At 55.4% G+C, this 13678-nt stretch overlaps 1 protein-coding gene across 10 annotated transcripts; it reads left to right on the forward strand.

The window, feature by feature from the left end:
* The first annotated feature begins 6115 nt into the window (after positions 1-6115).
* Positions 6116-13659, forward strand: ATXN7L3 (ataxin 7 like 3). Of its 10 annotated transcripts, none has more exons than XM_036339580.1 (13): positions 6116-6352; positions 7684-7794; positions 8092-8224; positions 8389-8560; positions 8747-8844; positions 8982-9052; positions 9333-9399; positions 9550-9635; positions 9950-10018; positions 10291-10334; positions 10591-10662; positions 10753-10910; positions 11008-13659. In XM_036339580.1, the coding sequence occupies exons 2-13, from the start codon at positions 7744-7746 to the stop codon at positions 11154-11156; spliced, it is 1170 nt and encodes a 389-aa protein (XP_036195473.1). In that variant the 5' UTR covers positions 6116-6352; positions 7684-7743; the 3' UTR covers positions 11157-13659. The 10 variants fall into 10 exon arrangements, with proteins under 10 accessions (XP_036195473.1, XP_036195475.1, XP_036195476.1 ...); XM_036339582.1 differs by having other exon boundaries at positions 6117-6352; positions 9354-9399; XM_036339583.1 differs by having other exon boundaries at positions 6118-6352; positions 9030-9052.
* The last annotated feature ends 19 nt before the right edge of the window (positions 13660-13678 follow it).

Genomic DNA, 13678 nt, shown 5'->3' on the forward strand with positions numbered 1-13678 from the left:
GTGGGGGTGTTGGTGCTGTAAGAGGTCACTCTGAGTGCATTTTGGCACTGGGATGGGATGGCTGGGGTGGGAGGACCCCCACATCCTCGCCCCCCCCAATTTTTTTTCTAATATTTAAGGAGTGTTTTTGTAGGTTTTAACAACAACCACAACTTGAATTTGTATCATGGGAGGGGGAGGGAGTGGCTTAGAGGTGTCTGCCTAAGCTAAAGGCCAACTGTGGAAGTTTTGTTTTCCCTTTTTTTGTACAATAAAGTGAGAAAAAAAAAAGGTTTGACTGCTGTGTGGTCACTGGAATCAATGGAAGTGGGAGGCAGGGGCCAATATGGGAAGACTCTTGAAGCCAACTTGTTTGCCTCTTTTTCTAGAACCATCTTTCTTGTTCCTGAAAATCCCATAAGCAACCTATCTTCACATTGTTTTGTGCTGCTGTTCCTGTACTTTCTCATTTCAGTTTGTTCACCTTGGGTGGTCAGACCACTAAGGACTGAGAAGAAAAGAAATGAGATTATTTTCTTCCAGAGTGCACTGCCTTGGGAAATTGCGGGGGGGGGGGGGGGGGGTCAGGGTTTCACTGTGGTCATGCAAGGGCTTATCACTGGGAGTTGGGGCAACCTTCCCACCTTGAGTCAGCCTCACCCAAGGTTAGGAGTGACTGCTAACCCCACCCAGGCCTCTGATGGGAAGTGGGCTGGGCCCTGATGACTCGCTCTCTGCCCTTAAGGAAGACAGCCTTCCCTGCAGGGCCTGGTCTGGGTTCCTGGAACCACCGAGGGCTGAAAACCCAGGCCCTGTCCAAGAGCTCTTGTCTCAATCCCACGCCCCCCTTATTCTTGGCAAAGCTTCTGAAAAGCTCATTGCCCCTCACGGTCTATTTCCTCACCTCCCACTCACCACTCTCCTGAGGTGACTCTGAAGTCACTAATATGTTCATTACCTCCAGCAGGTACTTGTCTATCTCTTGACTTGGTCTACTCTGCTATCCCAGGAGTTCTTGTCACTCAATGAACCTCCAATTATCACCCATAGGTAAGCATTCCAAAATGTGGTATCTACAGAAAACATTCTCCCAAGCTGCAGACCTGTACAGACTTCTTTGTATCCTCTGGGCTATCTGGGGAAGTGGGGGTCCTCAAGATATCTCCATCTCACACCTCGATGCAAAATGACCACCAGCCATCTAGTTATTCAATCTAGAAACACGGTTTAGCCTTGACTCCTCTGTCCCTCTTTCATTTCCACATTTGTTCCTTTTCCCAGACCTACTTCCTGTCTCTCTCTGAAATCTATTTACCCTTCTCCACTGCTGCCATCCTCTACTATCCAAGATCACACCATTGCTCAACTTCTGCCAAGACTTAAAGTTGGTCTTCCTGCTTGCACTCTTCCCGTACACAGTCCATTCTGCACACAGCAACCCAAGTTGTCTTTTAAAAACAAATCTGGCCTAGCCAGTGTGGCTCAGTGGTTGAGCATCAACCTATGAGCCAGGAGGCCACAGTTGGATTCCTGGCCAGGGCGCATGCCTGGGTTGTTGGCTCAGTCCCCAGTGGGAGGCATGCCGTAGGCAGCCGATCAATGATTCTCTCTTATTGATGTTTCTATCTTCCTCTCTGAAACCAATAAAAATACTCTTTTTAAAATAAATTTTATCCTAGATGGTGGTTAGAGCATCTGTCCTCGGACTGAAGTCCATGGGTTCGATTACAGTGAAGGGCGTGTACCTCGGTTGCAGGCTCAATCCCAGGCCCTGGTTGGGGCGGGTGCAGGAGGCAACCAATCAATGTGTCTCTCTCACATCAATGTTTTTCTCTCTGTCTCTCCTCCCTTCCACTCTTAAAAATATATACATATATCCTCTGGTGAGGATTAACCAAAAAAAATTATAAATCTGATTATTTCTGTACTTAATAATTTACCATGCCTTACTTACCATAACCATACTAAATCTGGGCCTGCTTTCCTTCTTTCACTCTACTCCTAACCACTCGCAATTATCCAGCCAAGTAATCTCTCTTTTGTTCCTCAAATATGCCTACCACAGGGCCTTTGCACTTGTTCTCTCTGCCCAAAATGCTATGCCTCCAACTCAACAAAAAGCTAGTTTTCTCATTTTTCAGGCCTCAGCTCAAATGTCACCTCACAAACAGGTCTTCCCTGACCACCCTCTCTAGGGAGGCCTTGTCCTACAGCTCCTTGTTTATGTATTTGTTTATTTTCTATCTCCCCAAGTAGAAAGTAGCGTGTTCATTATAGTAGTCCACACCATTGCTCAACTTCTGCCAAGTAAAATTGCCTGGCACACATTTGACACTAAAGAAAGATTTGTTGAATAAGTGAATAAGTATGGCTTATGTGGCCCTGGGGGATCTGTTGCCCCTGCTGGCCTCTGCCCCAATTCAGCCACACCAGCCATCCATACTACACATAGCACACTCTCTTCCGGGGCCTATCCACATAACAGTTCCCTCTGCTTAGAATGTTCCTATTTATCTCTCCACCAAGGTTAATTCAGGGCTCTGTTTATTTTATTTTTTAAACTAGAGGCCCAGTGCACAAAATTTGTGCACTCTGGGGGAGGGGGGTCCCTCAGCTCAGCCTGTGCCCTCTCACAGTCTGGAGCCCTCAGGGGATGTCTGACTGCCAGTGTGGGAAGCGGGCCTAAGCCATCAGTCGGACATCCTTAGCGCTGCTGCGGAGGTGGGAGAGGTTCTTGCCACTGTCGCTGCACTCGCCAGCCGTGAGCCCGGCTTCTGGCTGAGCAGCGCTCCCCCTGTGGGAGTGCACTGACCACCAGCGGGCAGCTCCTGCATTGAGCATCTGCTCCCAGGTGGTCAGTGCACATCACAGCAACTGGTCGTTCAGCCTTTGGTCGATTTGCATATTAGCCTTTTATTATATAGGATTATTTTTTAATATTTTTAAAATTGATTTGAGAGAGAGAGGAAGGGAGAGGGAGAGAGATAGAAATATCAACATGCCTCCTGCAAGCCCCTACTAGGGACTGAACCTGAAACCCAAGCATGTGCCCTGACCAGGAATTGAACTGGTGACCTCTTGGTGCATGGGCTGAGGCTCAACCACTGAGCCACACCAGCTGGGCAGGGCTCCATTTAAAAGATCACTCCCTCCAGGGAAGCCTCCAAAAAAAAAAAAATTTCCATGCCATTTGTTTCTTCAGCAACCTGAAGATGCCATCGCACTCAATTTTATTTCTTCCTCTTCAGGCTTTTGGTAGGCTGTAAATTCCATGAGGACAAGTATGTCTCTCTTTAACCCAGGGCCTTACCCAGAGCCTCAGCCAGTGCAGTCCTTAGTGTTTATTGACTGGTGCTAACTGTGGAGACTGGGCATGTGCCCAAAGAAGTCACCGCCACAGAGCAGCCCCGGCCAAGTGCGGAATGAACAGTACAATCCAGTTGTAAAGGAATTTGGTCTGAGGATGGCCACAGGTGGGTAAGTGATGAAGGATTTAGGCAAATGGAGGAGACAGGAAGCTTCCTGGGTATGTGTAAATTCCTTGGGCAGGATATACTAGGCATAGTTAGAGAAAGTGCCACATCATTGGAGTGGATTCATGCCGTGGAGGTCCCTGAAGGCCCGGCCTCACTCCTTTACTCTGCACCCAAGTTCAACCACCTCGGAGAGTCTCCACCAGCTGATTGCATAGTAAGTCCAACATATCCCAAAATGAACTTTGTCATTCTTCTGTATCCTCACATCTCCTCAGAGTTAACCCATCTTGGTTAATGGAGTTTTCAGGTTCTCTCCCCGCTTTACCCCAATCAGAATAAAAACCTACTGCTTCTAAGGTTGTATCCGGACTCCACATTCCTGAGTGACCTACTTGAAATGCAGGTCTGCTCAAAGGATTCCCCTTGAAGACTCCTCATGGCCTATCGCGTGAAAGCCCACAAACCCCTCAGCACGCCCTCAGTCCTGTGTGATCGGACATACTCACCTCCTGCTCTTCCCCACCCATTCCTACCTTCCAGTTGGTCTCCAGATTGAGCCACACTTCTGAAGCTTGGCTTACCTTGACCTGGTTCATTTCCTACTACAAGCAGCCTTTCCCGACCATCTCTCTTCCATCACTCGATCCCTCATCCTGGCCACCTGTTTCCTATGTATATCTCTCTTGTTTTTATCACATGGTTTGGCAATTATTTTCCTACAAGTCTGTCTACACCGCAGATTGTGACTTGGGGGAGTATAATTGTTATATTTCATGTTTGCATCCCAGCACGGATAAGAATCCTTACAGAGCTCCAAAAGAATGACAGTTAAGATTGACCCTGCACGCCGAAACCGGTTTGGCTCAGTGGATAGAGCGTCGGCCTGCGGACTGAAGGGTCCCAGGTTCGATTCCGGTCAAGGGCATGTACCTGGGTTGCGGGCACATCCCCAGTGGGGGATGTGCAGGAGGCAGCTGATCGATGTTTCTCTCTCATGGATGTTTCTAACTCTCTATCTCTCTCCCTTCCTCTCTGTAAAAAATCAATAAAATATATATAAAAGATTGACCCGGCACTTACACTGAGTAACTTGTCACTGCACTGGCGGGACAATCCGCACAACTTAAACCCTGTGACAACAGAGGAAACTGAGGCAACAGAGCCCATTTGCCTAAGCTCATGTGTCAAGGCCACAGATTTAAATTCAAATCTGATTTCTCAAAAAAAATAAATTCATATCTGATTTGTCGTCTTAACCACTTAGTACAGTCTTCTCTAATAAATGTCTGCTAAAAATGAAAGAGCCAATGATGGTCCCAAAGTATATGCTTTAAGTCTTTCCTCGTTTAATCTCATCTTCCGAGGGGAGAGGGCTGTCATACACCCGTCCCAGGACTCCAGACACGGAGCGTGACCCAGCTGGACGCGCCGGTCTAGAAACCTCCCGCGGCTCGGAGGCTGGGAAAGGCCCTTCGTCCAGAAGGTGAAGGGGGACCGTGAGCGCGGGCGGAGACGGACGGGCACACCCCGGAGACCAGCGCTGGGTCGGGGGAGGGTGGGCCGGTGCCAGGCAGTCTGTCTAGGAGGTTGGGGGCGGGGGGGGGAGTCCAGCGTGGGCTCCGGAAGCAGGAAAGGCGAGCAGGTGTGGGATCTATATTAGGATGAGGGCGGGGAGGACCCGCTGCTCAGAACCGCACAGACCGGCCTCCACCCGCAGGAGAGGACCCTCCTTTCAGGTGTCTGCTGGTTCGCAGGCCTGGAGGCAGCTGAGATACATCCAGAAATGGGGGAACGGAGGTTCAGACGAGCACCTTCAGCTCCACGGCTCCGTTTGCCCTGAGGTGCTAATTGCGCCCCACTTTAACTCTGGCCTCTTCGCAGAAGTGGCTGCACGTTTAAGCGTAAATGCCGGGTGGGGGGGGGCCGTTTAAATGGGGGGCGAGCCGGGAGCCCCGAGGGAAGGGCGGGGGAACCCGGGCCGGAAGGCGTCCCAGGCTCGGCTGGGAGCCGGCGCTCTCTTTAGACGCCACCCGCTGCCCCCGCCCCGGAGCCGGCCGGGACGGCACCAAGTTCCGCCCCCAACGCACCGCGCACCTCACCTTGAACGCCGCCCCACTCACCGCCAACCTATTGGGCCGGCCCGGCCGCGGCGAGACGACGATTGGTCGAGGGGACTCCAGGAGGCCCCGCCCCCGGCCCCGCCCCCGGCCCCATCCGCCGGTACTTTGGCCGGCGGCGTGGCGCCCCTCCTCCCCGCTCGGTCTCCGCCCCCTGGAGCAAATGCTGCCGAGCGGCGGCCGCGGGGCAGATGCACGCGCTCGGGCCCTTGTAGCAGGCGCGAGCCATCGCTGGGCGCGCGAAAGCGAAAGAAGGAAGAGGAAGGGAGGGCGGGGGCGGGGTGTGCCGGAGGGGCGGGAGGAGGAAGAGGAGGAGGTTGGAGCGCGCTCGCGCTTGGCCTCGGGCCCGCGCCGAGGGAGGGGGAGAGGGGCGCGCGCGCGCACGCTCGCGCTCTCGCCGGCTCCATCCATCCATCCTCCGGTCGCGGCACGCGCGCGCGCTCTGGGCTCGCGCCGCACCCCCCGCCCGGGAGAGGCGGGCTGGAGTGGGGGGCGGGGGGAGGGGCGCGCGGACGGCGCGCGGACTGCGCGCGGGCGGGGTGAGGTGAGGAGGAGGAGGAGGCGGCGACGGGACGAGAAGGGAGGGGAAGGGGCCATGGCCGCCCGGTGAGGCGGCGAGGCGGGGGGGCGGCCCGACCCTCCGGCCCCGGGCCCTGGGCCCCGGGGAGAGGCGAGGACGGACCGACGGACATGGGGCTCCGGAGCAGCCGCCGCCGCCGCCGTCGCCGGAGGACGCGGCCCTGAGAGGCCGCCGGGCCCCGGCGCGGCCCCCCGGGCGGGGTAAGTACGGGACGGAGACGGACGGGGGAGGGGCCTGCGGGAGGCGGGGGGCGGGGTCCGAGGCGGGGCTTGGGCCCCCTCCCCCCAGGTCTGGGTCAGCGCCCCTTCCCCTCCCCCCGGGCCGACGCGGAAACGCCCGGCTTCCCCCGGCTTCCCGGCCCGGCCGGGGGCCCCTGCTCTCCCCCTGTCTGGGTCCCCCTCGGGCGGGGCGGGGCAGGGCCGGCCGGGGAGGGGGCGCGGGGCCTTTGTTAGGAAGCCAGGCCCCAGCCCCCGGGACAATAGCGACACCCTCCCGGACTCCTCGCCCCGGCCGTCCGGGGCTGCCGGCGGGTGGGAGAGGAGAGGGGCCGGCGGCGTCCCGCTCTGCCCACTCGGAGGGTCGGCCTGTCCCGGACCGGCGCCGGCCTCCGGCGGCCCGGCTCTCCTCCCCGTCGGTATGATGCAGCAGCGGTGCCGCAGGGACGGGGGACGAGCCGAGGCCGGGCACCCTCCCCTCCCCAGCGCCCCTGGCTCGTCTGTCAGTCCCCACCCCACTCGCGGCCGGCGGCTCCCTCAACTCGCACCCACCGTTCCGAGGGGCCCCGGACTGTGGGCACTGTTCCCGAGCCCTTCGGTGGGGATTCCTGGACTTTGGGGCTCTTGGAGAGACTTCCGGGCAGATCCGGAGGGAGGGAGGGGGTTATCTCCGAGAAGAACAGGTAAGGGGAGTGCCCACTCCTGGCATGTCAGCCCACGGGCTCTGCCCCTCCTGCTCGTGGTGGCGAGACATGCCCCTTTGGCTCCCGGTTCCTGTGGGCTCTGTTCCCCTCCCAGAGCGGCAGGCTTATTTCACGGGAAGTCATTGGGGTGAAGGTGGTAGGGTCTTAGGGCCGTTCCTACTTCTGGTAGCAGTACCCCCCCAAGTGGACATCCTGGCTGAAAGCAGAGGTGACTCCGAGGAGAGCCTGGGGAAGGGGGGGATGCATTTAGGAGTCTGTGCAGTTCTTTGCCACACCCTGTGGGGCCTTAGAGTTCCTTCTCCTCCCCCTGCTGCATTGCACCATGGGTATCAAAGAGGGTTTTGAGTTTTGGGGACCTGGGGTGAGCTGCTGCCTCCTATAGACCCAGACTCTGATGAGCAGTAGAGCCAGGGCCTGAGTTAAGGCCTGGGAAGGACTAGGCCGTCCTTGGGTTTCAGGCCCTGAAGGACCATCCAGTCTTCGTGAGCCTAGGCCTTAGGGGGTATATCCTGATGCCAGGATTAAGCTCTGGGCATGGAGGTATGGAGGGGAGGTGGCAGTGTTCAGAGGTGCCTTGGACTCATACCAACACCCCCACCCCCATGTGTGCAGCCGTGTTGCCGCCCGCTGTGCTATGAGCAGTCAGAGCGCCGTCTCCACAAGAGTTTACAAATGAAAATGGAGGAAATGTCTTTGTCTGGCCTGGATAACAGCAAACTAGAGGTGAGGGCTCCCCGACGGGCGCCTCTGGTTCTTTCTCTTGATGTCTCTACGTTGTTGTAACTGACATCCAAGCCAAAGAGGAATTTGGGTAGTCAGCCTTGTTCCTTAAAGGGAATAGGGCCAGCTGAAAAGGCCCAAGGATTCAGAAGAAAGAAGGCGAAGTCAAGATGGGGGAAATGGCAAAGAAAGCATTATTTTTGGCCAGGGCCAATTGGCAGGAGGTTTGGTTGGTGAGGGTTGCTTTCAGTCCACGGGGCCGTGACTCTCGTGACTGTGGATGTTCTCCCCTGCGCCCAGGCCATCGCTCAGGAGATATACGCTGACCTGGTCGAGGATTCTTGTTTGGGATTCTGCTTTGAGGTACACCGGGCTGTCAAGTGTGGCTACTTCTTCTTGGACGACACGGATCCTGATAGCATGAAGGATTTTGGTGAGCTTCAGGGTTGAAGGAGAGCAGTCCTGGTAGTGCGTGGAGGTTCCGCTGGAAATCACATCACATGTAGAGCCTGGAGCTCCTGTGAGCTTAGGCAGGGAGTTGGAAGAGGCCATGGGTGGGAATGCCCGCCCTGATCGCCACGCCTCTCCTGTCCCCAGAGATCGTGGACCAGCCGGGGTTGGACATCTTTGGACAGGTTTTCAACCAGTGGAAGAGCAAGGAGTGTGTTTGCCCCAATTGCAGCCGCAGCATTGCCGCTTCCCGCTTTGCTCCCCATCTGGAGAAGTGCCTAGGAATGGGTCGGAACAGCAGCCGAATCGCCAACCGCCGGTGAGGGCTTCTCCTCCTGGTAAAACCAGAGCTGCTCATCATTTGCAGCTGGTAACATGGTGGAGTCCCTGGGGGCATTTGTAGGGTACATAGGGTGGGTGGGTGATGCTTGGCCCCAGATGCTCCACTATCTAGAGGTAAGAGAGAGGTGGCAGCCTTTGCCTTTCTCTTTCCTACCTTTGTCAGGATTGCCAATAGCAACAGCATGAACAAGTCTGAGAGTGACCAAGAGGATAATGATGACATCAATGACAACGACTGGTCCTATGGCTCAGAGAAAAAAGGTGTTTGGGGATCTGGGGAAACTTGGAGGGCATTGGGGGTAAGATGGGCCAGAGGGAATTGGGTAACAAAACTACATTTTGTTATCTTGAATGAGGGCAGAGAATGTAGTTTTGTACTTTTCTTTCGGTGCCCTTAGATTGGGAACTTAAAGTGACCCTGCCCTTTATCCTTTTGTCCTACACAGCCAAGAAGAGAAAATCAGACAAGGTGAGAGCCGGGGCAAGCATGAGGGAAATTTGGGCGAAGGACAGATACCCTCTCCTTTGGGCAGGGAGTCCTCGGGTATCTTGACTCAAGTCTGAGGTCATTGGGTACCTCTGGGTTCTGGGATGAGGGTGTCTGTGGTGGGCAGGAGGGCAGCAGAGGCCTTGGGAGGATGGGGGTGGAAATGGGTAGAAAGAGTAGAAATTTGAGGCTGTTTCTTTGTCAAATCTTTTTTCCTTCCCTGGGTTCTCGGCTCCCCCTTATCGTTACCCTTTCCCCAAAGCTATGGTATCTCCCATTCCAGAACCCCAATTCCCCTCGAAGATCCAAGTCTTTAAAACACAAAAATGGTAAGTGGGGCTGTAATAACTTTAGTGATTCTAGCTGTGTTTTCTGGGATTCCTTGCTGGGAGGTGGGAGGTGGGAGGCTTGGGGGACGGGTATCGAGGGAGGGCCTGTGATCCTTCTGTCACCCCCACTTCCTCTCTGGTTATTTTCAGGGTTCTCTGTCTGTACCTCTGCATCAAACACCCTTCCCCTTCTTTTTTCTTCTTCAGGGGAACTTAGCAATTCGGATCCTTTTAAGGTGAGTGAGTAGGGGCTGCCCCTCTTAGGTTCCCTCTCATTTTCCTTGTTGTGGGTTGGGTGGGATTTAGACAAGTGGGGATCAGAATGCTGACAGCCAGAATCGATCAATGGGGTATTTAGATCTTTATGTTCTTTCTGGGCCCCAGCCCCTTACCATGTGCAGGCGGGATGGAAGGAATCATTGAAAAACTGCTGGGAAGTCTTAAGCCTTCCTTACTTAGAAAGGGTTGAGAGGGACTGGTCTGCACCCCATCCCCACCCTCTTTTCTTTGACTGCTGCTTCTCTAACTTGTGCCTGTGGTTCTCCCCCAGTATAACAGCTCAACTGGGATCAGCTACGAGACCTTGGGACCGGAGGAGCTTCGTAGCCTGCTCACCACGGTGAGGAACCAGGGAAGGGGAGGCCTTTGGGAGTGGGCTGAAGCCACAGGCAGTGGTCAAGGCCCTGGAGAAAGCTGGTGACATAGCAATCGGGCCATATACTTCTTTCTCTGGAATTGGGTTTCCTGGCCGATGGTGGTCTGGGACCGTCCGCTCTGGACACCTGGGGGCCATTTCTGCATGTGCAATCTAGCATTTATATAGAAGAAAACATCTAGTGTCTAGAGTAGGTTCTCCTCCATCCCTCCTTTCAGCTTATATTCCTCTTCCAGCAATGTGGGGTGATTTCTGAACACACCAAGAAGATGTGCACAAGGTGAGCTCAGAACCTAGAAAGGGGGCCAGGGGCCCTCTTGCACTCACCCTGGGCCTGGGTTGGGAGTACCCCTGGACTTGAGCAATGGGACTCCCACCCTTCTCCTCCCTCCTCTAATGATCAGGCCTTAGGCCACAATCTGGGGGCTCTCTGTTCATCCCTTCCCTATTGTCCGCCCTCCCACCTCTGATGAGGGAGGGGCTTCACCTTAGACCCTTCCTGCCTTGTCAGGGTCTGATCATTCTCTCCCCACCAGGTCCCTGCGCTGCCCCCAGCATACGGATGAGCAGCGGCGAGCCGTGCGGATTTACTTCCTTGGACCCTCCGCGTAAGTGACCTTCCAAGAGGGGTTGTGGGTTTTGAAAGGTTAGGATAATTGGTGTCTGTAAAACTCTTCTCTGGCCCATCCCCTTTCCAGCGTCCTTCCAGAGGTCGAGAGTTCCCTGGATAATGACAGCTTTGACATGACTGACAGCCAGGCCCTGATCAGCCGGCTTCAGTGGGATGGCTCCTCTGACCTCTCACCCTCTGATTCAGGCTCCTCCAAGACGAGTGAGAATCAGGGATGGGGTCTAGGTAGGTGATCCAGCTGGGCCCAAAGCAAAGGAGTGGGGGCATTTTGTGTTCTCCTGCTCCAACCTTGCCCTCATTCCTTGTGCCTCTTTCTCTTCAGGTACCAACAGCTCTGAGTCACGGAAAACCAAGAAAAAGAAATCCCATCTGAGCCTGGTAGGGACTGCCTCCGGCCTGGGCTCTAACAAGAAGAAAAAGCCAAAGCCACCGGCACCCCCAACACCCAGCATCTACGATGACATCAACTGACTTGGGTGCAAGGGATAGCCTTTGGCTAAGCAGAGCCCTCTCTCCCGACCCCCACCCAGGTGGCATAGCCTGGCAAATGGACGGCTGTTGGGGGTCTGGGCTTGGGAAGCTTGGTGGGCCAGGCAGGCAGAGGATCCAATTATGCGCCCCTGGGGGGTGTCAGGATCCTCTGCGATGGAGTACGACCCTCGGCATGCAGGACTCAGACCTGGACATACTATGCCTTGGACATAAGTTTGGTGGGGAGGCGGTTTTCATATTTATTCTGTGAGTTACTGGATGTCCAGCTAGGCCAGGGGCCTGACCTGGGCACTCTGCCAGGGCACTGCCTGCCCCCAACCCAGGAACTGGACTAAGCCGTGCCGAGGAGCATTGTGGCTACCTGGGAGGCTGTGGGTTAGAAGCTGAGCCTGGAGGGGGCCTCCCCCAGCTGCCCTCAGCAATGTGAATGGGTCCGGTGCTTGGAGCTGAGGGGCAGGGCTGGGCATGTCCTGTCTGTGTGCAGAATTCTATCAAATGCCCCAAATCCCAGGGGTAGGCAGGCACAGTGAGCTGTCTGCTGAGGTAGGCGTCCAGAACTGCCGCTGCCTTCCCTGCCCTCACAGGGCAGCCCTTTCCCCTCAGTCCCATGGGCCTCCTCAGCAGCAGGAGCTGTCCTTTTGTTGTTGGGTGCCAGGAAAGGGCCTCCAGCCTCTACAGCTTCAAAGACTGGGCAAGGGGAGGGAGGGAGAGGGAGCTGTGTATCAAAATGACTCCCCCTACCTTTTCTCCCTGATCCAGGGCTGGTGAGGAGTGGGGCCCCAAGGTGAGAGGGAACGGTGCTGCTTTATTTGAAATGTTTTCTTACCTCATTCCCTGCCCCAGGAAGGGGCTCAGCCTCACCCTCCTGGGGTGGCCCCATGTTCCTCCTGCCTACCCTGCCCCATTGGCCTTCCAGGGCAGCCCATGTTCCCAACTGCTGCTTGCTACCCCCTCTCTTTCACCTTGACCAGCTTCAGTTCCTCTCTCGATGCTCCTGCCTCCAAAGCCTGCCCTGTTTCCCCTTCCTTAGCCGCTTTTAAGTTATTTATTCTGTACTTGTGGTTTGGGGCTCTGAGGAAAATCCTGATCTTTTACCTCTTCCCCTTTGCTAGGAGTGGGGTGGAAAGAGGGTAGTCTCTGTGCTCTGGGTTATCAGCAGAGGGGAAGGGGTATCATGTCTAGGCATTGCCCTTCTGTGGACTGTCATGCCAGTGTGCCCACCTACCTGGTCTACATCCTGAAGAGATGTACAATCCCACCTCCATGCGGGCACCGTCACTCCCAGGAGCGGAGTTGGAGGAATGCAGACTGGGCTGGGAGCAGAGCTGACTGACACGGGTGGAGTTGACCCTAAGCCAAGTTCTCTGGCATTTGCTGGATGTGTCCCCTGCCCTCCTCCTAGGAGGAGTTATCCCACATTGGGTAGCTAGTACCCAGGACTTGTTGGACTGATTTGGGTTAGGGATCCTAGAGGGTTAAGGGAGCAACATAGATGGGGTTATAGTACCCTGTCTGGAACCCCAACCTCCCCCTGGGGTGGTTCTACTTGTGGCTGATGCCTGGTTGCAAATTTGTTTTTAACCCGAGAATTGTGATTATTTTTTAAGAAGCCAAACAAATTTTCAGGAGTTAGAATAAATTCTGGGGCCTGGGCTCCTCTGTTCTTGACACCCTACCCCCATTCCCCGCCCCCAGTCTTCTCCCTCTAAGGGGAAGCCAGAGGTAAAGGAGGATCTCAGCCAGCCTCCAGCCTGCTTCCAAATGACGTCCTGGAAGTAGGTTGAAGGTGAAGGGAGGAAGGCCAGGGGCCATTCTCTCTTCTGAGAGGCAGCTGCAGTTCAGGCCCTAATATACCCTTTCCCCTCTGGCCTCTCCCATTCTCCCCTTCTGGTTGGAGGAGAGAGAAGTGGGAAGTAGTTTGGGAACGGGTTTGTCCACATCCACTTCCCTATTGTTCCTCAGGCCACCTTAGGGCAGAGCCCCCTGCCCAGCCTGGGTGAGAGATGGGCTTGGTCCAACAGGGACCCTGAGAGAACAAGTCCCTATCCCTTTCCTTCCCAGGAGAGTATGCCCCCCTACCATGTAGTTGAACAGGGGCTAAGAGCTCCCCATCCCCTCCCTCTAACAGCAGGCTGTGTGGGTTTCAATTCCCATCCTCCCCACCCTGGCTAGGTGTCGTCCACCCTGTATCCTATCATGTGTCTGAGTGTGTGTGGGGGGGTTCTGTACTAATTTCCATGGCCGGTGGCTTTTCCTTCCATGCATCACTCCCCCCCGCATGCCCAGGGGCCACCCGCCTGGCATTACCGCATGCTGGGGTCATTGGGGGAGGGGGGTGGGGGCTCACGCTGTCCTGTGGTCTTGAGATTTTTATTTTTGCATATGTAATCCATCTTGTACAGGTAGCTAACTTTGTAAACGCTGTGTATTTCCCCTGCCCCTCATGGCTGCTGGTGTAAATAAACTGCATCTCCCGTTGGTAGCTGGGCCTACCCACCCTC

The sequence above is a fragment of the Myotis myotis genome, unplaced genomic scaffold, assembly GCF_014108235.1.
Source record: "Myotis myotis isolate mMyoMyo1 unplaced genomic scaffold, mMyoMyo1.p scaffold_m19_p_17, whole genome shotgun sequence".
NCBI classification, from domain to species: Eukaryota; Metazoa; Chordata; class Mammalia; order Chiroptera; family Vespertilionidae; genus Myotis; species Myotis myotis.